This window comes from Mauremys mutica, chromosome 6 (genome assembly GCF_020497125.1).
Source record: "Mauremys mutica isolate MM-2020 ecotype Southern chromosome 6, ASM2049712v1, whole genome shotgun sequence".
NCBI classification, from domain to species: domain Eukaryota; kingdom Metazoa; phylum Chordata; order Testudines; family Geoemydidae; genus Mauremys; species Mauremys mutica.
This window is the reverse complement of record NC_059077.1, coordinates 43,690,587-43,718,558: the sequence shown is the minus strand read 5'-3', so window position 1 is coordinate 43,718,558 and position 27,972 is coordinate 43,690,587. Positions and strand designations below refer to the sequence as shown.

Below are 27,972 nucleotides of genomic sequence, written 5' to 3'. Positions count from 1 at the left end.
GTAGACCATACTTTCATAGAATATTAGGGTTGGAAGGGACCTCAGGAGGTCATCTAGTCCAAACCCCTGCTCAGAGCAGGACCAACCCCAACTAAATCATCCCAGACAGGGCTTTGTCAAGCTGGGCCTTAGAAACCATTAAGGATGGAGATTCCACTACCTCCCTAGGTAACTCATTCCAGTGCTTTACCACCCTCCTAGTGAAATAGTTTTTCCTAATATCCAACCTAGACCTCCCCCACTGCAACTTGAGACCATTGCTCCTTGTTTGGTAATCTGCCACTCTGAGAAAAGCTGAGCTCCATCCTCTGTGGAACCCCCCTTCAGGTAGTTGAAGGCTGCTATCAAATCCCTCCTCACTCTTCTCTTCTGCAGACTAAATAAGCCCAGTTCCCTCAGCCTCTCCTCATAAGTCATGTGCCCCTTATAAGTCATTTTCATTGCCCTCCGCTGGACTCTCTCCAATTTGTCCACATCCTTTCTGTAGTGGGGGGGCTCAAAACTGGACACAATATTCCCAATGTGGCCTCACCAGTGCCGAATAGAGGGGAATAATTACTTCCCTCAATCTGCTGGCAATGCTCCTACTAATGCAGCCCAATATGCCATTAGCCTTCTTGACAACTGTTGACTCATATCCAGCTTCTCATCCACTGTAATCCCGAGGTCCTTTTCTGCAGAACTGCTGCTTAGCCTGTCGGTCCCCAGCCTGTAGCGGTGCATGGGATTCTTCCGTCCTAAGTGCAGGACTCTGCACTTGTCCTTGTTGAACCTCATCAGATTTCTTTTAGCCCAATCCTCCAATTTGTCTGTCAGTCTGGACCATATCCCTACCCTCCAGCATATCTACCTCTCCCCCCAAGGTTAGTGTCATCCGTGAACTTCCTGAGGGTGCCATCCATCCCATCATCCAGATCATTAATGAAGATGTTGAACAAAACTGACCCCGGGGCACTCCACTTGATACCAGCTGCCAACTAGACATCGAGCCATTGATCGTTACCCATTGAGCCCAACGATCTAGCCAGCTTTCTATCCACCTTATAGCCCATTCATCCAATCCATACTTTTTTAACTTGCTGGCAAGAATACCGTGGGAGACTGTAGAAAAAGCTTTGCTAAAGTCAAGATATATCATGTCCACCGCTTTCCCCATCTCTACAGAGCCAGTTATCTCATCATAAAAGGCAATCAGGTTAGTCAGGCATGACTTGCCCTTGGTGAATCCATGCTGACTGTTCCTGATCACTTTCCCCTCCTCAAAGTGCTTCAAAATTGATTCCTTGAGGACCTGCTCCATAATTTTTCCAGGGACTGAGGTGAGGCTGACTGGTCTGTAGTTCTCCAGATTCTCCTTCTTTCCCTTTTTAAAGATGAGCACTATATTTTCCCTTTTCCAGTCATCCAGGATCTCCCCCGATTACCATGAGTTTTTAAAGATAATGGCCAATGTCTCTGCAATCACATCAGCCAACTCCCTCAGATGCCTTAGACCTGGCCCCATGGACTTGTGCATGTCCAGCTTTCTAAATGGTCCTTAACCTGTTCTTTCACCACTGAGGGCTGTTCACCTACTCCCCATACTGTGCTGCCCAGCAATATTTTTATACCCCTAGTCATCTGTCCAAGCTTCCACTTCTTGTAAGCTTCCTTTCTGAGTTTAAGCTCACCGAAGATTTCTCTGTTAAGCCAAGCTCGTCACCTGCCATATTTGCTATTCTTTCTGCACATCGAGATGGTTTGTTCCTGTGCCCTCAATAAGGCTTCTTTAAAATACAGACAGTTTTCCTGGATTCCTTTCCCCCTCATATTAGCCTCCCAGGGGATCCTGCCCATCAGTTCCCTGAGGGAGTCAAAGTCTGCTTCTCTGAAGTCCAGGGTTCAAAGTTCAAAGCCTTCCTAACTGTACCAACAACATTTGGGAATATATCTATATGTGCATGCAAAATTCTACATGCTGAGCAGAATCAGCATTTGTGTGTAGTTATCAGGTCAGTTTGTGTCCCAAATGTGGATTTTTATATGCATTAATAAAGGCATCTTCAGACTTTACATGTGCAATTAGAAAAGCTTTTGACAATTTGGCCTTAACTATTTTAAAATGAAACCCGTTTCTGGAACCTTTAAGAAAGATTGAATAATTCTCACTTTTTCTTTTTATCATTCTGCCAGAGCCTGCACCCCAACCCCCCTCCCTTTTATCATTCTGTCGTTGTTCCCCTCTTTTTTTGTCGCTCCTAATGGTCACCCCGTGCTCCTTAAGCAGCTGCCGTCAGTTTCTTGACAACATCTCTTGGGATCGGTCTTATGCCCTGTGCTTTTTGACTGAGTGCTCCAGGTCTGGTGCCTCTTATCCCTGTTTGTCTCTCCTCAAAGTCCAAATGTTTGGTTTGTGTCCCAATAATCAACTACCACAAAGTTCCTCAAAATCTACTTAAGCCTCTGCTTAAAGAAAATAAGTGTATTAGGATTTTCTGTTTTTCTATCAAATCAAAGGTAAATGACACAAAAAATACATACCTAGATCTAAGACTCCCCTCACCTTACCTAGGTCAACACCAAATGCTCAGGAAATAAATGCTCACATCTTTAGGCTTCTGTGCTTCAAACAAGCTCATATCAAGATTTTTCTGTGTTCACATACGGATATGTGAATTTACTCTGGTATTAAGTGGCCCCTTTGTCTGCCAGTTATATTCTTTATACCCTTTGAAGGGGCAATTGTGAGAATGCATTAACACATTCGCTATGAGGTCATGGGATTTTGGACAATGATTTAATCTCTCTCTCCCCTGAAAATGTAGTATTTTCCAAGTTTATTAAACTTTGTCTCTTTTGTTCAGGGAGGCAGTTGTCCTTCTCCCGTCTCTTCTTATTAATTTCAAAGTTCCTTTACTCTTGCAAATAAAATTACCACCAGCCTTTCCCACACACACTGGCTTTTCCCCACGAAGGCATGATCAGATATATGTAGAAAGATCTAGTTTAATTGTTAGACAATAGGCAAATCTCTCTTTCAGAGTCTTAAAAATCCCCAGCTGCTCAATAACATGAGTAGATAGCAGATACGACTTTTCCATAGATAGTATTCCATCTGCAGTAAAGACCCTTCTCTAACTGCAGGAGTGTAGCTGACAGAACTGGGGGAGGAGGTTTGTGGACCACCATTTTATTGCTGTTTAACACTAATCCTTCCCACTGTACTTTGCCATGTTTATAGGAAGAACAGAAGTGCTTTGTTTCTGTAAACTCAAGAGGAGAGAGGAGATTACACCTAACCTAGTGTTTCTGGAAGGATAGCACCCACCACTATACCTGGGCAGATATGATAACCGTAATCCTTACACTCTTACCTAGCTACACCTCTTATCTAGCTACACCTCTACCCCGATATAACGCTGTCCTCGGGAGCCAAAACATCTTATCGTGTTATAGGTGAAACCACGTTATATTGAACTTGCTTTGATCCGCCTAAGTGCGCAGCCCTGCCCCCACCCTCCCAGAGCACTGCTTTACCAAGTTATATCCAAATTCATGTTATATCAGGTAGTGTTATATCGGGGTAGAGGTGTATTTCATATCTTTAAACAAGGAACATCTGCTTCCTCCATTATTTCATGGAGGTGTGGTGAATAGCTTGGAATGGATTTTTTTCAGTTGAGGAGTGTAATTTTGTAGTAGAATTTGGATGACTGAGTGCAATTTGAAAAATTAAGACCATTATTACATTTCATGTTTAGGAATAAACCTCTTTGCTTGCCATCTTCAGAGTTGCTGCATAGATTGCTAGGCATGGTATGCTGGGGCATGGGCTTTGGCTAGCTTCCCACTTGTAGAAACATGGAAGAGGTTGCCCAGCCTGCATAACTTCCTTAGAGAGGAACCATAGTCCTGAATGCAAATCTTGAAGCTGTAGCTCTCTGTGCTGGCTATTCATTTAAGCTGGAATCATTCTGAAGTCTTTCAGGCGTAGATCCATTTTCATATATTTTTTCCCCATTTTTAAAGCTTTAATGTTTTCCAAAAATTGAGTGCCCCATGAATTTGGGTGCACAAGTCCCACTGAATGTCACTGTACTCCTGAATCCCTGAGGTGTTTTTGAAAGTCTCACATTCCTGTACTAAAGGGATTTAGCACTTACTGATGTGCCACTGAATGTTTTTCATACGTTCTTCTTCAATCAACATTTTTAAGCTATAAAAAGCATTTCCTCTGATTGATTGACTCTCCTTTATTTCACCAGTTTATAGAAGAGAATATTGTAAAATATACAAAGATTTGGGGAGTAATAAAACTGCAACACAGAAAAGAGTGATATTATAGGCTTTTTTTCCCCACAGCAGTAGTTTGTTGTAGGTTGTAGGTATTGTTAATGGTGCCTCTTCCTATTTTTGATCTTTAACAACAGTTAGGAGGAAACATTAATTTGGCAGCTCTTTGTTGGGAAACCTATGCTGAATAAAATTAACTGTTAAATATTGAGAGAAGAGTAATGCCCCTATTGGTAACCGTCACTGCAAAATATTTCCTCATAAACCACACAGACATTAATTTCAGCACTAGTGATAAAAAGTATTTATCTTCAGTTTTTGACTCAGTTGAGAATGTAGTGGGAGAAGGGAGGACATAATTACACAAATATATTACTTTTGTGAGCAGCATTAAAACCATGGTGAGCTCAGTTTTATTGCTCAGTAAGGAGCCAATCCACAATAACATGCCTGTGCCCAGAGGTGGATTAGGGGTTTGTGGGGCCCTGGGCCAGAGCAAGTGGGGGCTCCTCCCCACCCCTTCCACCTGCAGACCCCCTCCGGCGGTCCTGCTGGGGCAATGGGGTCAGGCACAGGGGCTTAACCTGCTCCACCCCTTCCCCCTGCCCAGGGGCTTCCCACACTCCCCAGCAGGAGTGCCAGGTGGGTGGAGCAGGGCAAGCCTGTGACCTTTCCATGACTTTTACTAAAAATATCCGTGATAAAATGGAGAGCTCCAGGGTCCCCCGCAGCTCGGAGCTGCAAGGCCCCAATGTCCCCAACAGCTGGGAGCCTGGAGCCGCCCCTGGTGACTGGGCAAAGAAAATAGCAGATGACATTCAATGTTAATAAATGCAAAGTAATGCACCTTTACTCCCAACTATATGTACAAAATGTTGGGCCTAAATTAGCTGTTACCACTCAAGAAAGAGATCTTGGAGTCATTGTGGCTAGTCCTCTGACAACATCTTCAGGGACAGTAATAAGGCAGAAAATATCATAATGCCACACTATAAATCCATGGTACACCCACACATTGAATATTGCATGCAGTTCTGGTCGCCTCATCTCAAAAAAGACCATTAGAATTGTAAAAGTACAGAGAAGGGCAACAAAAATGATTAGGGGTATGGAACAGCTTCCATATGAAGAGAGATTAAAAAGACTGGGACTGTTCAGCTTGGAAAAGAGACTCTTGAGGGGGGATATGATAGAGGTCTATAAAATCATGACTGGTTTGGAGACAGTGACTAAGGAAATGTTATTTACCCCTTCACATAACACAAGAACCAAGGGCCACCCAATGAAATTAATAAACAGCAGGTTTAAAACAAACATAAGGAAGTACTTCAACGCACAGTCAACCTGTGGGTCTCATTTGCAGGGATGTTGTGAAGGCCAAAAGTATAACTGGCTTCAAAAAAGAATTAGATAAGTTCATGGAGCATAAGTCCATGAATGGCTATTAGCCAAGATGGTCAGTGATGCAACCCCATGCACTGGGTGTCCCTACACCTCTGACAGCTAGAAGCTGGGACTGGATGACAGGGGATGGATCTTGGGATAAATTGCCCTGTTCTTTTAACTCCCTCTGAAGCATCTGGCTTTGGCCACTGTTAGAAGACAAGATACTGGGCTAGATAGACAATTGGCCTGACCCAGTAGGGCCGTTCTTCAGAATCTAGAGTACCATGTATCTAATTGGAGACGGTGCGCATTTATTAGAAGTGTTTCAGAGAGGAGAGAAACAATGATGTGTTTATACTTCTTGTTAATACTGATGTTGCCACCAAACTGTGACGGACTCCCTCTGTTACAGAGTGAGGGCAGTGACTGTGAATGTGCACCCAACGTAAAGAATTTTCCAGAGAACCAGACGCTGATCAAGCGCATGATGATAAAATGTGCAGATGTAGCAAATCCTTGTCGCCCTTTAGAACTGTGTATTGAATGGGCCGGGAGGATTTCAGAGGAATATTTTGCACAGGTATGTTTTTTTTATTATTATTTGAATACATCTTATTAGCTCACACATGAATGTACACATACCATCCTCTCTGTGCTAGTCACTTTAGAGACCATCTAATATTCTATAGATTCAAAATAGAAATGTTTTTAATCTCCTTTTCTTCCACTATTAGGATCTCACTGTTTCATACGAGAAAAGCATGCTCACATCTAAACCTTCAACTATTCATGACTAAGGCTGCGTGTTTGTCACGGAAATCACAGATTCTGTGACTTCAGCAGCTCTGTGTGGCTGGCCCAGGAGCCGCCTGAGGAGCTCAGGCAGCCCCCAGGTCAGTCGCACTGGCTGCTACGGGGCAGTCTTGGGGCCCCCCAACCCCCAGCAGCAGAAATTTTGGGGGAGGTGGCTCAGAGCTCGGGGTTGGGGTTGCTGCTCACCTGGTGGCAGCTCCTCTCCCTCAGCTCCCCTAGCTCCACATGCAGCCTCTGCCGGCAGCCAGGCACTGCCCCCGCAGCTTCCACTGGCCGCAGTTCCCAGTCAATGGGAGTTGCAGAACTGGGGCTTGGGGCAGCACGTGGAGCTACGGAGCTGGGGCCGCCACTTCCCAGTAGCTGGGTAAAGAGCCTCTCCCAGCACCCATGCCACCCACACCCACCCCTGGACCGTGACTCCCCTTCCCGGCACCCGCGGAGCCGCAACTCGTCCCCGAGCACCTGCGCCTCCTTCCCCAGCACCCCCAGTACCCCCCTGGGCTGTGCCCCCATCCCCAGCACTCGCAGTACATCCCTGGGCTGCACCCCCTCCCCAGCATCTGTGGCACCCCCTGAGTCTCTCCCCCTCCCCCATTTAGTCAGGGGGTATTTTTAGTAAAAGTCATGAACAGGTCATGGGCTGTGAATTTTTGTTTACTGCCCGTGACCTGTCCATGACTTTTACTAAAAATACCCGTGACTAAACATAGCCTTATTCATGACCTGCTGCCTGTAGCACCAGTCTGAGTTTAGTATTAGGTTTGCAATGTGAAACTATTTGGAGAGCACTTTTATACTTCAATTGTTCTACTTTCTGTTACCTCTCAGTCCAAGAGATAATTACTCATCATGTTACAATCACCAATCGCGTTTCTACAGTCCAACCACTCTCCCAGATGAAGGTGGTAGAGAATTATTCTGTGTCTGCAGGGACACCTTGGTGTTCAGTAGAGGATACTTTTCCCTCTGTCATACTTGAACTAATATCTCAGCATGGGGTTATGCAGCACTATGTGATTGGAAGTGTTATTTTTCAGATATGATGCAAGACCAACCACATGTGATCACTAAAGTTTCCATGGTAACCTTCATAAGAAAAGGGATTGGAGCCCTGCTTTCCTTCCTAACTTTCAATGCCATTATGCTTCTTCCAGACATTTCTTGCAGTTTCCTAAAAATGAAATACTCTTCAGTTCCTCCTCCAAAAGAACTGTGGACTATTAAAAAGCTGTTGGGTTCCACTCCACTAGTGGCAACATTTCAGCGGTGAGAGAAGTGATCTCATCCCAATCTCAGTGTTGGCTTTAGCGTAAAGCACTTTAATGACCGCTGTCGCAATACAAAATATTATTCCAGATAGGGTGCTCTAGGAAACTAAGAGCTGCACGGGAGACAGATGGTTGATACATTTCAGCTGTCAAAATCCAAATTGGAGATATGGCAGTTATTAATGGAAACCACAGTGACAGTTCTCAGAATGTTTTGGTGTTCTGCTTTATTCCACTGAGTGAAGCCTCTGGATACTTTCTAACCCTAACTCTTAACATAGACTTGTGTTGATTTAAAATATTATTTAAAAGTACCACGAAATAAAGATGTTGTTACAATTTAATTACTACTTACTATCATTATGAGGTAGCACCTGACTCTAGCTCTAGGCACTTGTCTGATTTGTCTTATTTTTATAATTATAAAAATGTATACTATTAAGTATAATTACACTTAAGGAAAAGGGCAAAAGATTTTCCTATTTGTATCTCTTCTGTGCACCCTGGACAGAGCTCTGTAGTGGGTCTCTAGCTAGGACTATGGAATAGGGCATCATGGATAGGTCAATGCAGCAATGACAGTGGGACCACACAATGAAAGTGGCAGGGTTAGTAACTTTATAATAAGTAGATTTTTTTGTTTGTTTGTTTCCCTCCCCCCCAAAAAATAAACATGATCCTCGAACTAGTAGATTTTAATCCATTTTAACCAAGGACATGGTAATTCTTCCCCCTCCCAACCCCCCAAAAAAGGAATTAGTCACATTAAACTACTAGTTAGCAATTTTTGTGTTCTGGTGATTGGCTAAAGAACCACTTATTGTTCTGGTCTACTTGCAAATTCACCTAATCCTCCGCTTGTCTTCATCCTAGGACGGCAAAGGCAAAGCTTTAAAGGCTAATATTAGCTTTGTTTTCTACAGACAGATGAAGAGAAAAGACAGGGTCTACCAGTTGTAATGCCAGTATTTGATCGAAAGACCTGTAGCATCCCCAAGTCTCAGATATCCTTCATCGATTATTTTATAACAGACATGTTTGACGCCTGGGATGGTAAGAAGTTCTACATTTTCTTCTTTCTCTGTTGAAGAGCAAATCCCTGTTACAAACTCGATATTATTCTCTCGTGAATTATCTCAAGCCCTGTTCCTTCTACTGTTTTCCATTTCAGTAACTGTGTCAATACTGAGTATGCAGGAGGATCTAAATATTAGTTGTGTAAATTGCATTATTTATACTGAAATTGAACTTTATTGTAGATAATTTCAGAGAATCAAGTACTTTTAAAAATAAAACATTTTATTCACCTTGTTTAATGATTTAAGATGAAAATAGGGTTGTTGTTTTTTACCAACTTTCTCCTTTAGCAGAATATTTCTTCTCAGCAAATGAAAATTAAGATAGATCTTCCTGTTCATGTACCAGAATTATTGATAAATCAGTCCAGTCATAAAAATAGGATTTGCTTATTTGTGATGTTGTTGTGAAAACAGCGCAGAGTCTTGCCCCTAATAACACTACTTAGTAGTAGTGCAACAAGTAAAAGGATGGCAAGGTTACACTCAATCACCTGCCAGATTATAACAGTGTAAACATTAGGCCAAGTAAGGCTGGTGCTATCCTTCTGAACACTATGCTGTACAAAGCTGTGATATGCTATTGTTTCTTCTGTCCATTGCAGCATTTGCACATCTACCTGTTTTGATGGAACACTTGGCTGTTAACTACAAACACTGGAAAACATTAGATGAGTTAAAATGCAAGAGTCTCAGGCTTCCAGCAGAGAACAACAACTGAAGCAAAGAGAAGAAAACCTCTTGATCTACCAGTCACACTGTGAATCATTTACTAAATTAGATAGAAGAGGCACTGTGTCTCCTTTAATATGAACTTACAAACTCTGCAGCAAGGAGAAAATATTTTACTCCTCACTTTTAAAATGCTCTAAATTCTACAAAAATGTTTTTCATCAAGGTATGTAACTGGAGATAAATAAATGGTCTTTGGAACTACCCTTTTGTGGCAGAACAGGTATTTCTAAAGCTAATTTGTAAAGTTTGTTTTAGTGCATTTGTCCAATCTTGTAACTGGTGCAATTTTATTTAGTGACTAAAATATACTATGTACCAATGGTTCTCATAAAAAAGTGTAATCTAGTCACCTGTGAAATGCAAATAGGTTAATCAAACACAAAATAGAGTAAAAACCACCATAATTCGGCATAAATTTGCCCCCGTTACCGTAAGTAAAACTTTTTAAGAACTTTATTTCTAAAGAAAAGTTCTAGAGTAGAACAAGTGAGGCTTCATAGTTTCAAAACGTACTGTTTTTAGAGAGGAACACAGTCTAGCCTGCCTACAAACTTTAACCGTTTGTTATTAATCAAACATAGAATATAATTTTACCTCTGTCATATTGCACAGATCAACCTGTTTCTCTTTCCCATATAAACTCTTGATTGTTGTAATTAAATTAGACTGATTTAATTATATTTGTTACATAGAGGGGACTTATCATGGTTCATATAATTGGTGCGATTCACTCTTTTCTCTGCCATCATACAGAGGTTACCAGGAGACATTTTGTCATATTTTACATGTAAGCCAATACAGCATGGGATTGATCAACAAACTTTTTAATAAAATGTTGTTTGTACACATGGTCACTAAGATTTTATTAAATCTAAATTTTATGGACACAAGGCCATATGTTGTGAGATATATATATATATATATATATATATATATATATATATATATATCTAAGTATGGACCTGTAGCTTTTTAAGAGTTTTCAGGTTATAAATTATAACAGCATTATAACTTATGCTTTTTTCCCCCTCTAATAGAATATGCTGTTTTATTAGATGATGTAAAAAGTATTTCAAAAGATGTAAATAAGTTAGAAACTGAACATAGTATTTTCATTAGTTTTAAAATAAGAAATTTATGGTAACGCTTCCAAAGCACAAATGCATATTTTTATACATCTCATTTTAATCACTACTTTGTGCAAACCCTGAGTTCAGATTTTAGACTTTGTTTGTTTAATACTAGCAAAACAGCTAACAGCAATTACTGATTTTTAACACTGTGCACTCCAAGCTGCAGTCAAGAGTTGCAAGCTGTGACTTTATATAAAGAGGTATAAAGCGCATTGCTCATAGAAAATAAAGGACTTTGGACAAGCTCTATACCTCTGTTTTGTGCTGTATCAAGTAGTAAACCAGGTAAAAAGAAAACAGACATACTGCTATGGAGGAAAAATGATGATGATTGTAGTTTACTGCAGGAAGCTTACATAATGTGCCAACACTTTTTCTATGTTTTGTACCAAGTTATGTAAACAAATGGAAACAGCGTACAATTTCCATGCAGAGAAATGTGTATATAAGCTATATTTTTGTTAGAATTGTAATAGAACCTTACTTTTGTCATAGCTGAGGCAGTTTGCTGTGTATTATAATGCTGCATTGTGTATATTTGAAGAATGGTGTTTTTGGTGAACTGTCTATAGTCATTATTCCCATGATGTACAACTACACAAAGTTTTAGCTCTGATTACATTTTTTTCCAATGGATTTTTATTCAAATATGTTGACTTCTAGGTTTTATACTGTAAAATGTTTGCTCTTCTCATTCTTTCATTTACGAGCAAGTGTTCTGGTAATGGTTATATCTTGAACCAATTATATGCTAAAAGACTTGACTCTTGTTGCAGTTTCTGTTGGAGAGGGGGAAGGATCTCCCATGAAACTTCAAAGTGTGTCACTTGAACTCAGTTTGTTAAATACAATATCAGTTTTCCGACTACAAATGTTCTGTATAAAGTTTTACTTCCTATTGTCAAATTTTATACCAATTTCAAACTCTTACACTACTGTAGGAAATGTTAACTGTTGAAGAAATAAAGCCCAACTAGTTTTGTTCATCTGAAACTTTAATCTGCAGTCACTATTACTTGTAAAACTCTATACTCTTTCCCCAACACATGAATAAACAAAAATTGGGGTGAGGCAAGGTAACTAGTAGTGGAATGATGACCTTGTGCAATAAAAGCTTTAGGCCATGTCTACACTACCACTTATGTCGGCAAAACCAGTCACTCACCCTTGGTTTTTTTTGTTTTGTTTTTTTTATTTCTTCTGTCAGCGCTTCCCCCTGCTGGTTTTCCCCTAGGAACGAGGGGCCTGGCCCTTATGTTTTAATTGCACTTATTGCAGCCTCAACTCAGCTAAATCCAGAATTACAAACTTTAAACCTCTCTCTTGGCTATCATGCTCTGAAAATAGCTGCCCCTGATTCAAAAGGAAGAGCTGATAATCGAAAAGCTATGGCTCTGCTACTGCTGAAAGATGCATGACCATCATGCCCTAAAAACCTGTTTTTAAAGCTTCTGGGTTTTCCTCTGTGCTTGCTTCTACTCAAGGGCACTCAGAGTGTAATGGATTTAAAACCAACTAAAAAAAACTCTCCCAGATTTCTCTCTACTGCTGAACAAGTCTTTTCCAGTCTCAGCTGAATATGGAGGTTCTCACATTCTAAAGAGCCCAGAGGGATTGCCAGTGTTTTTATTCAAGTCAAATGAACTGAGATGAAGAAATGATTAAAAGACTAATCTAACTTGTAACTATACTTCATATTAAACACACTAATGTTACATAAGCCATCTCAGGTGCCTTAATCTCCACTAAGGTCACAACTACTGTGAGCTACCAGCATCCTTGTACTACCCAGTTGGCAAAACAGAAAAAGTCACTGGCCATTTCTTCTCATCCCCTACTTTTGTGCACATAAAAATTTAAAATACTAAAAATCATCCTACTGAATAGCATTTGTGTTTATCATTTTCTGCACACATTTAAACCCAGACCACCAGTCAGAAAAGCCATCTACTTCTGCCTTTAAATAAGGGATTATATAAATGAAACCTCTAATTATTCTTCCTTAGCCCTGCAGTGAGGTTGGCTCTGTTCAAAAGTGAAAATCCCAATGACAAACTGCTTCAGTTATGATTCAACCAAGAATTTTAGCGCCTCTCATGCTGATCTCCATCCATGTTTCTTTAAAAAAAATTATGGATGCTAACAATCGATTCTAATTAATACAATTATTTTCAATGGCTTAAAGACCAAACATGGCATTTCTGCTGAAGCAGCAGGCCCCTGTTTCAAACATGCAACATTCTCTTTTGGTTGTATAGAGTAATAGCAACTAATAATTCAAAGAAAGGGGAAAAGACACCACCTTTATTGTATGGCATTTAAAAGGGAAGGCATAACGATACATGTTATTTTCAATATTTAAACTTTTCAAATAGCTCAATTTCCTTTACACACATACCTAACATACACACAGCTCATGCACATCTACCGCTTATTCAACCAAGTTAGAACCTAAGCTGCAAATCATCATTTTGCTCTAATTTCTGAAATAATGTTAAACTGCGCAGTCTAGATTCTCTTTCTCCATCTTTCCACAAAATAATAAGGTGGTCAGCAGAGCATGTCACCAGGCCAAGTTCACTAAAGTACAGGAACATCTGCAATGAAAACCATTAACATGATCATGCTGCACATGTAGATTTAGGCAAGTGGCTTATTTTCAGCTTTGTGTGAGATGGGTCATCAGGGATCCCACAATATTTCTGTTTAAATGCGGAATAATGTTTTCCACATGTGAGATTTCATACAAAGTTTTCCATATCATATGTAAACTCTTTGATACTAAAACGTAAGGCAGAGATAGCAGAAAAACAAGCTGTGTCACAATAATCATCTCTGGTTCTTATATAGCATTTTTCATCAGTAAATTTCAAAGCATTTTAACAAAGGTCATCCCCATTTTACAGATAGGGAAACTGAGGCCCAGCAATCAAGTGACTTGCCCAAGATCACCCAGCAGGCCAGTGGCAGAACCAGGAAAAGAACCTAGGTCTCTGGACAGTGCTCTAACCACTAGGCAACACTGTCTCCCGCATCACATCAGGGCCTATGCCAATGGGCTGGGGGACCTACACATCACTAGAGGTCATACAATAAGTGATAAGATGGCAACTTCTTCAGGCAGCAAAGTGTGCCTAGCCAAGGCAAACACAGACTGACACAGGAAAGTGGCCCAGCCAGAAATGCTAAAGAATGGCAGAAAGGGAGTTTACAAGATAATTAGGACTGACAAATGGTGCTAATGGCAAGTATACAGCGTGAAGAAAGGCTTCTCTTTATGGACTATCAACAATCTGCCAACAGTCAAGAAGCAACAAACAGTAAAAGGAACCAGGAATGGCAAAGCAGCAGATGTCAAACTGTCAAAATATGAAAACAATTCAGTTCAGCAGTCAGAGGAACATGTCATGAGGCACAACTATCTCACAGTTGTAACATCCTGATTCCTCAACTGATTAGGAAGATTCTGTCCTGCGGAAGCATTCAGCCAAAGGAGTCTGTCACAGCCTGCCTCCTCCAGGAACAGCCGTAGCAAAGTTACCAGCAATGGGGACTCTCCCAGGTAGAAATATGTCAAACCCACGGCTTTGGATATCATGTTCCACTGGCAACTTTCATCATGCAGGCTACTTTTCTATCTTAAAGAACTCTAGTCTGCTTGGAGTTAAACATTTCCCCCATGCAAAATGCTGCAGAAGACAGATCCAGCAATCTGGATAAAGTCTATTGAAGAACAAACAGGTGCATAGTGGCATGGGGTATTTCAGTGACTGATTCACATGCACTCTCCACAGGAAATGGCTGTGGCTTGCTGTGAATTGGATGTGGCTGGAGTTTTTAAGCAAATATGAATTTTTGCATGAAGATCAAATACAATCATGGGAAAATACTGTTTAGAGCAAGGGATACCTTTTATCCTTGGCTTTGTTTTGTTACACAGATCCAAGTGGGACAGCAGCTCCTGGATTTGCATGTTATGCCAGGAAAAAACCCTCACTTCCAGAATCAAAGGGTTAATAATATATTAATTGCCGTTAAGTGTGGTTACACTAGACCTTCTCAACTATGGGGTAATAGTGACTCCAAAAAGAATGGTCTTCTAGCCAATGACTGCCCCTTCTTTATTCTCTACCTTCTTTCCTGTTTGTAAAGATAGCAGGGAACATAAGAACGGCCATACTGGGTCAGACCAAAGGTCCATCTAGCCCAGTATCCTGTCTACCGACAGTGGTCAATGCCAAGTGCCCCAGAGGGAATGAACAGAACAGGTAATCATCAGGTGCTCCATCCCCTGTCATCCACTGCCAGACTCTCTCTCTTCTGGTTATAGAAAAGTCCATCCCATCAACTAGCAGGAAATTCCCCATCCCTAGTGCTGACAACTATATATTTTATTTGTTTTATATTAAATCAGTGTTGGTGATAGATGTGGGATGGAATAGGCCCTTTAACTAGGTTTTCTGCCTCCCCAACCAACTCTTTCTTCCCCAGATACAAAATGTTTCTTTCTTATGCTGAAATTCTCTAACAAGAAATAGATACCCTTGTTGGTGTTCGTCAGACTGCAGAACCATGAAGACACAGGGAGGTGCAGCTATTTAAAATTAAAATAAATCACTAACATTTTACTGGGCAGATAGCATGGAGTGATACCTGATTTAAAAAGGCAGATATAAAACATCACACTGTATACATGAGGGACATGTAACATTGCTTTCAATCAATAGCCAAAAGAAACATTTCTGTAAATGTTTATGATTGATGAATGAAAAAAGGATTTTCATAAATCTTACAGCACAGCAGGCTGCTTAACAGGTTTTATGTATTACAGCCCCCTGGGTTGGAGTTGGAGCCTGGAACCTGCATATCCAGGTTCCCAATGCCAGTTTCTGAGATCTTCTGAGGACTCAAGTAAGGGTTGCTTAAGAAATCTGATAATGCAGAAGGTGCTATTTTCTATGGCTTCTATTTCTACACCTCTCCACATGGAGCTGTAATTGTTCTAATTCTTATCTAGATTTTGCACCAGTGGATTTGACTTCTCTCACATTGCACAACAAATCTAGACATTATTTTGCCCCAGACATCTTTGCAATGTTCTTCGGGGTTTCTCTTTTTTTGAGAAACTTGCTGTGAACCAAGCAAGGCCAAAGCACAGGCCTCATGCAGCTCTGCAGCGTGACAATCAGATTCCCAGAGTCCTGAGCCATCTAGTCATAAATTACAGATGTTTAAGAAGAAACATTACCAAAATTACAGCATTAAATAAGATTCACATTTTGTTTCTCTTACTAAATTCCACATACCTGCACGGCTGACGAATGCCCAATCAAATCGCCAATAAGCTCCAAGGAATATGATGATGTGCTTTCTTGCATCTTTTTAGCAGTTTGGCTTGCTTGTTTGTTGGCCCTTCCAAAGCCCCACATGTTGAGAAACCCTGGGACACACATAAAGGAGAAAATCCTTCTTTCCATTTTGGCAAAGGCTTGTATTAATATTTGACTAATTACTATATTTACTTAGAGGACTATGGGATAGTCACTTAACTCAAAAAAGACAACAGATGATGTGTAATAAAACATTTCGGCACCTGCATTAAGACCACACACTTCTTAAATCAGTGGGTAACAGAAACTTTAGATACTGTCCCCTTAGCAGGCCTGTCATGGCAGACAAGTTAAATTACCCGCTTGGATTGTAACTGGGATGAGACAGTGAAGAAGGTTTAGCAGAGGGAAGCTGCCCAAATGAGACAAAGGTGTATAGTGCAGTGCTATGAGGCTTACCTCTACTCTGTCCTGCCTAAATTGATTGGTTGTCCTTAAATGGAACGGAAAGGGAGGAATGAGGCACTGATCTCTCTTCTCAGTGACTTGCACAAACACATTCGTGTTTATCAACAGGTAACAAGCTCAAGTTTCTGTTCCCGCACTATCCACCTATATATTCTCCTTCCTACAGAAAACTATCACCCAGAGGGACTTGAGGACCAAAAAGCTCTTGTCAACTGCTCCTCCAGGACCGCTTTCACCAGCTGCTGCTGTTCCCAGATATCCAGAAGCAGCTGCAAATTCAATTTCCCTAGGTTATGAACTTAAGCAAGAACGGGCAGGTAATTCCATAATTCACAACATGGACATAATCTCTAGCCCTGCTGCTGCTGTTTTCCCACATCCTATATGCACACTCTCTCTTATCCAGGCTGATTCTCTGTAGGCTAGTACTCATTTATGCCCCAGTCTCCAAGACGCTGGGTAAATTGTGTAACTGTATTGACAGAATTGAAAAGATTGGGTGGCATCTATCTATAGAATGAAGACAGGGCTGGATTTAGGGGAAGGCAACCAGGTAACCGCTGGGGTGCCAGGCGTGGGGGACGCCAGGCTCAGGGTGCTGGTTTTGTTGTTAGCGACAAAAGGGAAAATAGAATGTTTGAAGTCAAATGTTTCAGATATTCCAATGTGGATTCATTTTTCACTAACTTCCTAAAATTCCTTTGTAGAATCTTGTGGAACCTTCCAGACTTTGTGAGAACTACATTTTCCTTGAATCTCCTAGAATGTTGTCAGCCATGCCCTCACGGGAAAATAAAGGGCAGGACACCACCGGTCCGTCATTGAAATATAAGAACAAAGTGAAGTGAGAGCCCAGGTGTGACACTGTGAACCTTGTTTTATTGTGTAATTGTGGGGGGAGGGTGCCAAAGACGCTCCTCATGTGGGGTGCCGTATGGTCTAGGGCTGACTGAAGATGGCACAACCCATACTTTCTCACTAACCCTTTGATCAGCCCAACAAACACACTGAACAAGAAGGGTGACAAATTGGAATCCTGTATGAGAGAGATGACACGACAAATGAACAGTTACTCTCTGGGATCACTCCAAGAAAAGAATAGAGCAGGGATCAGCAACCTTTGGCACACAGCCCATCAGGGAAAGCCCCTGGCAGGCTGGGTCGGTTTGTTTACCTGCCACATCCACAGGTTCAGCTGATCGCAGCTCCCACTGGCCTCGGTTCACCGCTCCAGGCCATTGGGGGCTGCGGGAAGCGGCACAGGCCGAGGGATGTGCTGGCCGCCCTTCCCGCAGCCCGCACTGGCCTGGGACGGCGACCCGCACCCAGTGGGAGCTACGATCGGCCAAAACTGTGGATGCGTCAGGTACACAAACTGGTTCAGCCCGCCAGGGGCTTTCCCTGGCGGGCCATGTGCTAAAGGTTGCCGATCCCTGGAACAGAACAACTCCATCTATCCCCCTACCATGTAGCATCTTCACCTGCTCCTGATTATAAAAATTATGTACCTCCTATATGAGAACATAAACATTCTTACCTCATATAATACATCATGTATTGCATCACAACTGAGCAACAGCTCAGATTTTGAATACTGAGTATAGAATATTCATAGTGAATGAACTGTTTCTAATCAATACAGAGAGTAAAAAAAGTCTTCAAAAATTAAAAAGTTAGAATGACTCTCTGAGGAAGCTGTCATCTGCTGGTGAATATTCTATGAACAGAGAAACAGGCTTAAATATATTCACTCAGTTTCAGCAAAGACCCTAAGGAAGAACAAAAACTCGAAGGGGAGTCTGTGTGGTGGATCTCTGCAACCAGATGGAACCCCAGTGACTTCAACAGGACTCCTCACTGTTCAGGGGGCTACCTAGCCAGAGCTCAATGCAGGAACTTTGTAGGTGAGGCTATGCATACCAGCTGACTGAAAGTCTTGATATCTTTGCTTATAAATTCCAGGAGAGAGAGAATAAAGGAAAAACAACATTTTCTGTGAAAGCTGCCCCTACTGCAAGCATGTCAGAGTTTCATTTTTTATGCTCTGCTCTGGAGCTTCTACTTTTGTATGGTCAACTTTGGGGTCCATAGGTGAGTGGGTATTTGTTTGTTGAACACCATTTTTATATAACCAATTCTCTCTGGAGCTATAGACAAACCTGTTGGAACAGGCTCAGCTGGAAGCTGCTGCTTTTCACGTAGCTCCCAAATGCGAACACTGCCATCTTCTGAGCATGATACCAGCTGCCTGTCCAACCAAATGAGGAATTATATTGAAACAGAACCAGCATGGATACATATTAGCACAAATCGACTTATAAAATTTCACTGCAGGTACAATAAATCCCCCAAGATTCTACCCAATTTTATTACCAGTAACTCTTACGAATTATTATTTAACAGGATGCTGAGAGATCTCTTGCAAAAGGACAAATTATAGTGAACTCAGGAAAATTAGTATAAAACTATACAAATTTGCAAACCCATCTAATGCTTTTAAAAACGTACTGCTTTATAAAAACAAATGCAAGCTTTGATCTGCAAAGACTAATGCATGTGTGTAGTCTTAACAACTTTAACCGTGCAAGTAATCCAATGGAGTGAGTCTACTCACTGCTTAAAGTTAAGCACAGTGCAAGTGTTTGCAGGATCAGGGCCTTATTTTACCTTCTGATAGACATCTCCATAAAACGATAGTGGAGAACGGCAACATAGCTTTTAGATAGAGATATCTACAGCAACCAGCTGTCTTGTCTTAGCTCTATTTTGATGGATTTGTAACTCATCTGTAAATATTAAGCTCCTGCTAGACACTTGGCACTAAATGACAAAGACGGGGAGTGATTATTTTCTGTTCAATATTTGTTCATTAAATTAATTAGGCTGTTTTTGAGCAACAGAAATGTTTAAATGAGTTTGGCATGTGGCTTTGTTTTGCTTTATTAAAAGCAAATGTGAAAAGATATTTCCATAATGGAGACTAATTATTTTGCTAGATTTGAATTTAAAAAAGCAAAAGGTATTTAATTTGGAAGCTGTGTACTAAGCATGCTGAATTCTATTATTCCACATCAAATTATAATGGTGTATTTTCAAAACAGAAAACAATGCTATTTCTTATGGCAGATCAAGCCAAAGATCAGGTACCCTATGCTGCCTTGGGAAGTTAAATGTAGCTTTGCAGGTTGTCCCTAGCCACCTTTCTGAGCCTTGCATTTCTTTACTGCATTACAAAATTTACCATGACTTGTACCTGTTTGGAAGTTTTGCAATGTGCAATACAATGGAGTCATGAGCAGTTCTCTGGCAGGCAATCACACGCTTCATTTGAAGGTTATAGACATATATGCCCTTCCCAACAGCAGCAAACACACACTGGAAAGAAAATTCAATAGAACATCATACAGATACAGACATAAAACTATTACTTTGTGTAATAGATTTCCAGTGGTACTATGACATCATAAAGCTACTGCTACCGGGCTCAACCTACCCTTTTAACCTGCATTAATGCACTGCCTTCTGAAGAATAAAAATATCAAACGATTGAGAAAGCTTTGACACTTCCTGGATGAGAGAGGAAGATTGGGTAGGAGACCTTACATATCATTGCAACAAAATTAGTACAGCATAAAAATGTACTTGTAATTATATTTGAACTCCTCTGTATGCTGAATTCCAAGTTGTCTACAGTGATATAAAAAATTCACAAAGTGCAGCAACTGCTTCTTTTAGGGAATATTTTTATTCAAAAACGTGTTAACCTATTGCCCACACAGGTCCTGCAGGGAAAGCTGCAAAGATGACTTACTCCCTGGGAGTAGGGAGTGATGAGACTGGCAAACCTGGAGGAGTGGGGAAAGCTAGGAGGTATGGAAACGGCTCAGAGAAAGGCAGCAGTCCAAGGAATGGACCTTGGCTGCTGTGTAGAGGGTCCCTGAGCCAGAACCTGGAGTATAGGTTGAGCCCGGTGGCACTGTGAGACACTGAAAAAGAAGACTGCCTGAGACTGCTGGAAAGCAGGAACCTTGATGCACTCCTCCTGGAAGAGGAAACTACAATAATGACCTGGCCAGAGGGCTCAGTCACGCAGAGGACGCTGCGGTTCCTGGAGCAAGAGAGAGGTTCTGGAGGAGAAACGGATGGGGTATAACCACTGGAAGGAGCATTGACCTACCTGAGTTAATCCCCAGAACCACCAGGAGGCAGCACAGTCCACCAGTGAGTAGAGCAACCCATCACAAATTGATGGAGAACGTGGGCAGGATGGTCACCTCTGACACAAGGGATCGGGAATGGACTGTGCCTCACAAGATCCCCAGGTGAGGGGCAGAGAGACACTATAATGCGGTTGAACCTTGCAGCAAGGGTACATAACAGGGAGAGAACCACTAAAGGAAGACAAAAATGAAATGCTCACAGTACAGACTTCCTTTGCTGCGGGAAGATGTCCCCTACTAGGGTGCATGCCGAAATTTCTGTTTCCACAGTGGGGAGATAAGAAGCAACAGCGATGGGTCCCTGTTATGTGGGGATAGATATTAGAGAACCAGCAGAGACTGAGTGAAACCCAAGTGTATTTACAAGACTGTATGGTGCAGGTAGCTTGTCAACAGCAGCAGCTGTACAGAATCCTTCAGGAAAGCAGGAGGAGTTTTAAGGGCCACGAATGGGAAAGATGCTCCAGGACTAGGAGGCCAGAGGCCCAACCCTGAAGTGTTATGGCTGTGGGAGCAGGGGGCACCTGAAGAGGGCATGCCCCTATTTGGAGAGAAGCAAAGAGCCTTACCAGGAGACAAAAGGAGCGCTTAAAGACGATAAAGTCATTGCAGAGAAACTAAATGGATTCTTTGCTTCAGTCTTCACGGCTGAGGATGTTAGGGAGATTCCCAAACCTGAGCTGGCTTTTGTAGGTGACAAATCTGAGGAACTGTCACAGATTGAAGTGTCACTAGAGGAGGTTTTGGAATTAATTGATAAACTCAACATTAACAAGTCACTGGGACCAGATGGCATCCACCCAAGAGTTCTGAAAGAACTCAAATGTGAAGTTGCGGAACTATTAACTAAGGTTTGTAACCTGTCCTTTAAATCGGCTTCGGTACCCAATGACCGGAAGTTAGCTAATGTAACGCCAATATTTAAAAAGGGCTCTAGGAGTGATCCCGGCAATTACAGACCGGTAAGTCTAACGTCAGTACCAGGCAAATTAGTTGAAACAATAGTAAAGAATAAAATTGTCAGACACATAGAAAAACATAAACTCTTGAGCAATAGTCAACATGGTTTCTGTAAAGGGAAATCGTGTCTTACTAATCTATTAGAGTTCTTTGAAGGGGTCAACAAACATGTGGACAAGGGGGATCCGGTGGACATAGTGTACTTGGATTTCCAGAAAGCCTTTGACAAGGTCCCTCACCAAAGGCTCTTACGTAAATTAAGCTGTCATGGGATAAAAGGGAAGGTCCTTTCATGGATTGAGAACTGGTTAAAGGACAGGGAACAAAGGGTAGGAATTAATGGTAAATTCTCAGAATGGAGAGGGGTAACTAGTGGTGTTCCCCAAGGGTCAGTCCTCGGACCAATCCTATTCAATTTATTCATAAATGATCTGGAGAAAGGGGTAAGCAGTGAGGTGGCCAAGTTTGCAGATGATACTAAACTTCTCAAGATAGTTAAGACCAAAGCAGATTGTGAAGAACTTCAAAAAGATCTCACAAAACTAAGTGATTGGGCAACAAAATGGCAAATGAAATTTAATGTGGATAAATGTAAAGTAATGCACATTGGAAAAAATAACCCCAACTATACATATAACATGATGGGGGCTAATTTAGCTACAACAAGTCAGGAAAAAGATCTTGGCGTCATCGTGGATAGTTCTCTGAAGATGTCCACACAGTGTGCAGAGGCGGTCAAAAAAGCAAACAGGATGTTAGGAATCATTAAAAAGGGGATAGAGAATAAGACTGAGAATATATTATTGCCCTTATATAAATCCATGGTACGCCCACATCTCGAATACTGTGTACAGATGTGGTCTCCTCACCTCAAAAAAGATATTCTAGCACTAGAAAAGGTTCAGAAAAGGACAACTAAAATGATTAGGGGTTTAGAGAGGGTCCCATATGAGGAAAGATTAAAGAGGCTAGGACTCTTCAGCTTGGAAAAGAGAAGACTAAGGGGGGACATGATAGAGGTATATAAAATCATGAGTGATGTTGAGAAAGTGGATAAGGAAAAGTTATTTACTTATTCCCATAATACAAGAACTAGGGGTCACCAAATGAAATTAATAGGCAGCAGGTTTAAAACAAATAAAAGGAAGTTCTTCTTCACGCAGCGCAGTGTCAACTTGTGGAACTCCTTACCTGAGGAGGTTGTGAAGGCTAGGACTATAACAATGTTTAAAAGGGGACTGGATAAATTCATGGTGGCTAAGTCCATAAATGGCTATTAGCCAGGATGGGTAAGAATGGTGTCCCTAGCCTCTGTTCGTCAGAGGATGGAGATGGATGGCAGGAGAGAGATCACTTGATCATTGCCTGTTAGGTTCACTCCCTCTGGGGCACCTGGCATTGGCCACTGTCGGTAGACAGATACTGGGCTAGATGGACCTTTGGTCTGACCCGGTACGGCCTCTCTTATGTTCTTATGAGACAACGACTAAGGAGATGGCCCAGAGAACACCACCCAATAAGTGTTTGGATTGAAGGAGGACCTGCTTTTGGTGTGGGAGAAAGGGCTATATAAAGAGGCATTGACCCTCACAGGGGAAAGAGAGCCCAGAAAAGGGCAAGGGACTGAGGCAAGAGAGAAAAGAGCCAGAGGCCCGTAAGGAGCTCATAAGAATAGTGGAGAAGCCCAAGAGGCAGGTAAAGACATGTGATGGGAAGAAAGAGCCTCTGCATTAATTACTGTCCTCCCTGGAGGCCTAACACTGAGGCGAACCACAAAACAGTGGGAACTCAGAGCCTGGGAGCAAGGAGGACTCGGGGGGGGGGGGGGGGCAGGTGAGAGAGAAGCTGTTAATTGCAGAGCAGGCCTGGGTGGAGGTTGCACAGGACCTGCAGTTCTGGCAGGAGAAACTCAGAGATGCTATGGAGGAAGGAGATAGGTCTCTGACCATGAGCTACGGCCTAAGACAAGAAAGGGATGACCTGAGAGCCCAGCTGCAGCAGGTACAGGTAGGTGATTTAGAGTAGAAGAATACCTGCCCACCCCTGGTTGCAGCTTTGAGGGAGAGAGTGTGTGATGAGGTGCACTCCCCACACTCGCCTTGCAAAAGCTGAATTGGGCCAGGTGGACCCAATCATCTAATTAGGCTGCATGGGTGGGAGGGGAGGAGAGCTTTAGATGGGATGCAGCTACTTACAGAGAACCTCACGTGTGAGGGACAGGTGGAGCTTTTATCCAAGACAGGAAATTGGAAGCAGAGGGGGCTGCAAGGAGAAATGGGGAGGCTGTAGAGATGAGTTACCTAGAATTATTCCCTAGGCGGGGGAAGTAAAGAGACTGGCAAACCCAGAGGAGGGGGGAAAACTAAGAGATATGGAAGTGGCTCAGGGAAAGGCAGCAAGGTCCAGGGAACAGACCTTAGCTACTGTGTAGAGGGTCCCTGAGCTGGAACCTGGAGTAGAGGGTAATTCCTAGCTTCTCCTGCCTGGTGCTGTGGGAGTGGTACTGAGGCAGTGAAGCAGAAGACTACCTGAGACTGCTAGAGAGCAAGAATTTTGATCCACTCCTGCAGAAGGGGAAACCACAATAGTGACCTGGCTGGAGGACTGAGTCATGAAGGGGACCGGGGTGTACCGGCTTACTTTCACCTCTGACCAGCGGTGAGTAGAGCAACCCATCACACCTGCTTAGGCCAATTCTAGTTTAAAACTACATGTAGAAATAAGAAACTGTAATAAGTAAGTTTAATATCTCAAAGAGCAAGAAGAACTTGTACACAGAACCAATTTGTATAAACTACAAACACTAGCAACAGCTCTGGAGTTGTCATGGCACAAAAGAGATTATTTATGTAAGTTCACTGCTGGCTTTATCACAAATGATTTGCAAACTTTTCTTTCCTCAATAAAGTATCTGAATGAGTTTGCAGGAAAACAATATGTTCTGAGGTATCTTAATACCACTTTACCTGAACTATGGGGTTTGGGCCAGTTTATTTCAACAATTTTTTTTCTCACTATTATTCTTTATTTATGTTGTAGTAGCATCAAGAAGTCTCATTAAGGAAGATGAGGCCCAGAGAGCTGAGCTCCTAAAATGAAAGATAGTCCCTGCCCCACAGAGCTTCCATATATTGCAAAGGCTGGAAGCACTATTGTTACAGCAGTTATTATCTTAGCAGAGTGTAGGGATGCTGTACAATTACTAAAACAAAACTGTACAGTTCCCCCTCATTATGTAATGATGTCTGGTTTGCATAATCACTGTATTCCACTTGGATGGCAGCCATTATTAGCTATAGGACAGTATTCTGCAGAATCACTTTACAATTATTCTCAAGAAATGTACCGTGAATAGACAGATCTGTCTGGGAACTTTTCCCCAGCATTCCCAACTGTGCTTGGTTCTGCCAAATTTACAAGACATCAGACCTAAAGTGGCCATTTTGTACCTGTTTTACCTTCCTCTCTCCCAGCTGATGAGTACTGAGATCCTCTTATGTTTCCCCTCCAGCTTTCCCACTCTTGTACCTCATAAGACAGCACATTCTCACAAACTACTATAGTCCCTCTAAGCCCCATACCCAGAAACAGTTGCCCATATAGAGATGCTTCCTCACTCAATCCAAATAAAGCAGAGATGATAAAGAATTAAAAAAAAAAAAAAATCAGGCTGCATAACAGGGAAATATTTTTGTTGAAAGTATTTAAAAACCCTTTTGACTATTTCTTTCAGGCCAAATCCTACTCTCTCTGGAGTCCATGTGAACTGTGCAATTGATTTCAGTGAGGACTAGCTCTGATCCTTCCTCTAATCCATTTCCTCCTGTCTACAGGCCAGCAAGGTTCTCCTCATTTCCACAATAACTATGCTAGATTTGAATTTATACTGGGTTATCTCAGCCCCTCCCTCCTAATTTAATTTTGAAATTCAAATATATTGTCATTATTCTGAGATGAGCCTCATCAACCAGTAGGGAGGGGAGGAGATGAAGAGAGTAAGGGGAAGAGCCAACAGGGTTTTTTGGGAACAATTTTTGTTGTTGTTTTTTTGTTAAACAATTTCCCTTTCAGCAGTTTGCAAGCCTATCTGGGGGATTTTCTCCTTTCACTTAAAACTTGATTTAACTAAACATGCCCTAACAATAACAACTTGAGGATGCTTTATTGCATACAAGGTAATAATCATGTTCTGAGCTGAGTTTCTTGGAAAGAACGCACACCCGTGTGTTATCACTGATACATTATAATAAACTCTGCAGTTCTTTGCAACCTTTTCAATCAACCTCATCGGCCAAGTCTCTTGGAACAAAGGCAGGAACATTTTTTACTACCATGTATAGACGTGTTCACAGTCAGGAACAGACTGTAAATATGCCCTTTGTTTAATTTAGTTTATTAAAGTGCCTACAGCTAGAACTGTCTGAGAGGCAAATTTTGAGTTGCTGCTCCAAACAGTTGGAATAACTTCATTTCACTGAAACAGGCACCTACCTTGTTTGGTTTTTAAAACCAACTTTAAACACTTATTAAATCAGCCTTTGACAACTGAAAACAAATTAAATTGTAATTATCAGAAGGGTAGCCGTGTTAGTCTGGATCTGTAAAAGCAGCAGAGAGTCCTGTGGCACCTTATAGACTAACAGACGTACTGGAGCATGAGCTTTCGTGGGTGTCACATGCATCCAACGAAGTGGGTATTCACCCACGAAAGCTCATGCTCCAATACGTCTGTTAGTCTATAAGGTGCCACAGGACTCTTTGCTAAATTGTAATTGTTCACTGTTGCTGTCTGCTGGTTCTCAGGCTGAGTCTATTGACTCTCTGTACTGAACTACTTAGAAATAGCATTTGGTAACTGCTGTAACCTTGTTAGTCCAATGAGCAAAATATGAATACTACTGACTGCATTAATAAATAATAAAACCCAGTTCTTAAGATTGTTTAAAGTTTACTCAGCTAACATCACTTATTGCTTGCTAGAGTAGACTGAAAAGGTTAACGTAAAACACTCTGCTTTCTATTATTAAGGTGAACTTCATTTTTTTTTTGGTTGGTTTATTTTGTTTACAATTTTTTACCTCCGCATCAGATGTTAAATGCTGAATTGAAACTTCATGTTGGTTTTGTGATAATTTAATTTCCTTTTGTGTGACTGTGTGGAAAGAGGGGTCCCATGTGCTGCAGTCGCAGACTTGACTTATCCAATCCAATGCATCCCAGACAATCAGCTCACCCACATGGGAGCCGGTCACAAAAGTCAAATCTAGGCAAAAGCACAAAGCCACATTTTATAAATAATCCATTTCAAACTAGGAAGCTCCTCTACAAAAGCAACAGCTAAAAAGCTGCTAGATAAAACCTGTTTCTAAGGGAGTGATTGGCATTTGTAGTATGTATTTGGTTAAGTAAAATCTTCTGTCCTTTCAAAGAGGTTGGTAATCTGATTTCCTTTTATTGATTATAAAATTTAAATACTTGTTTTGCAAAACAAATCAGAAACGAAAACATTTCAACTTCTGTGATGTCCACCATGACAAAGAAAGGCCCCACCAGCAGAAGCATGTGCAAATGCTAAGGGTTTTTGTCTTCACCCTGCATGAACAGACACTTATACTTTATTGGTGATTCACTGGATCCTCCTCTCTCCGGCAGAATATACAAGTGATTTCTTGGTGTGGAGACGGGACTATGATAACCTAGAATGTATGACAGGTGGTGGTGTAAGATGGGCATTGTTAAGCACAGTTGTAAATTGGGTATGTTGTGAGACAAAATTCATACACTGTTGGGTACAAGGACAGAGAAATCTAGGCTGGAAGCACCACCCAGAATGCTCACTTGGACCTTTGTGTAGGTTGAGTTTGAAGGGTCATTGGTTGGCTGCTGACTAGAGAGGGCTAGAGAACTAGACTATGATCAGGAAGGGAAGCATTGCTGGGCCTCTTAAAGGATTAGGCTTTCCCTCCTGGAGTAAGAGAGAGAGGTTAACAAAAGCTATTGTGTTTAATCTGGTTGAATAAAAAGCTTAACAGTTTCTCAAACCCAGAAATGGGAGGTGTAGTCAGTCAGTAGATTCTGAAGAGATCTGCAGAGCCCTCAGAGTTAGGGAAAGCAACCAGGATTGCCCAATATTTACAGTTCAGTGTCCTGAGAGGGGAAAAAAAAGATTACACAAGGGGGAAAAGGCTGTACTAGCAACCCAGACACATCAGTGTTGAACAATGTGTCCATGGAGGGTTGGGTTGTGGCAGCTGGTTTCCCCCATTTGTAGTTTTAGTGGGTGGGGCTGAGTTGTCTACCATTATCATGAC

The 27,972-nt window shown here is 41.7% G+C and overlaps 2 protein-coding genes across 4 annotated transcripts in view; one reads left to right on the top strand and one right to left on the bottom strand.

Moving 5' to 3' along the window:
- Positions 1-10,464, top strand: part of PDE8B (phosphodiesterase 8B) — a 153,328-nt gene extending 142,864 nt beyond the window's left edge. For 2 of the 3 annotated variants that reach the window (XM_045020592.1, XM_045020593.1), the window contains exons 20-22: positions 6,071-6,238; positions 8,663-8,792; positions 9,421-10,464. In XM_045020592.1, coding sequence (XP_044876527.1) covers positions 6,071-6,238; positions 8,663-8,792; positions 9,421-9,536 — 414 coding nt within the window. In that variant the 3' untranslated portion in view covers positions 9,537-10,464. Of the gene's footprint in view, positions 1-6,070; positions 6,239-8,612; positions 8,793-9,420 lie in introns of all 3 variants that reach the window. The other variant, XR_006580312.1, reaches the window with a different exon arrangement.
- A 528-nt stretch (positions 10,465-10,992) lies between these two features.
- WDR41 (WD repeat domain 41) overlaps positions 10,993-27,972 on the bottom strand; it is a 37,194-nt gene continuing 20,214 nt past the window's right edge. Inside the window, exons 9-13 of the mRNA XM_045020594.1 lie at positions 26,740-26,924; positions 19,735-19,856; positions 18,641-18,729; positions 15,990-16,123; positions 10,993-13,280 (exon numbers count right to left, since the gene is read on the bottom strand). Of these exons, the coding sequence (XP_044876529.1) occupies positions 13,128-13,280; positions 15,990-16,123; positions 18,641-18,729; positions 19,735-19,856; positions 26,740-26,924 (683 nt within the window). The 3' untranslated portion in view covers positions 10,993-13,127. The remainder of the gene's footprint in view (positions 13,281-15,989; positions 16,124-18,640; positions 18,730-19,734; positions 19,857-26,739; positions 26,925-27,972) is intronic.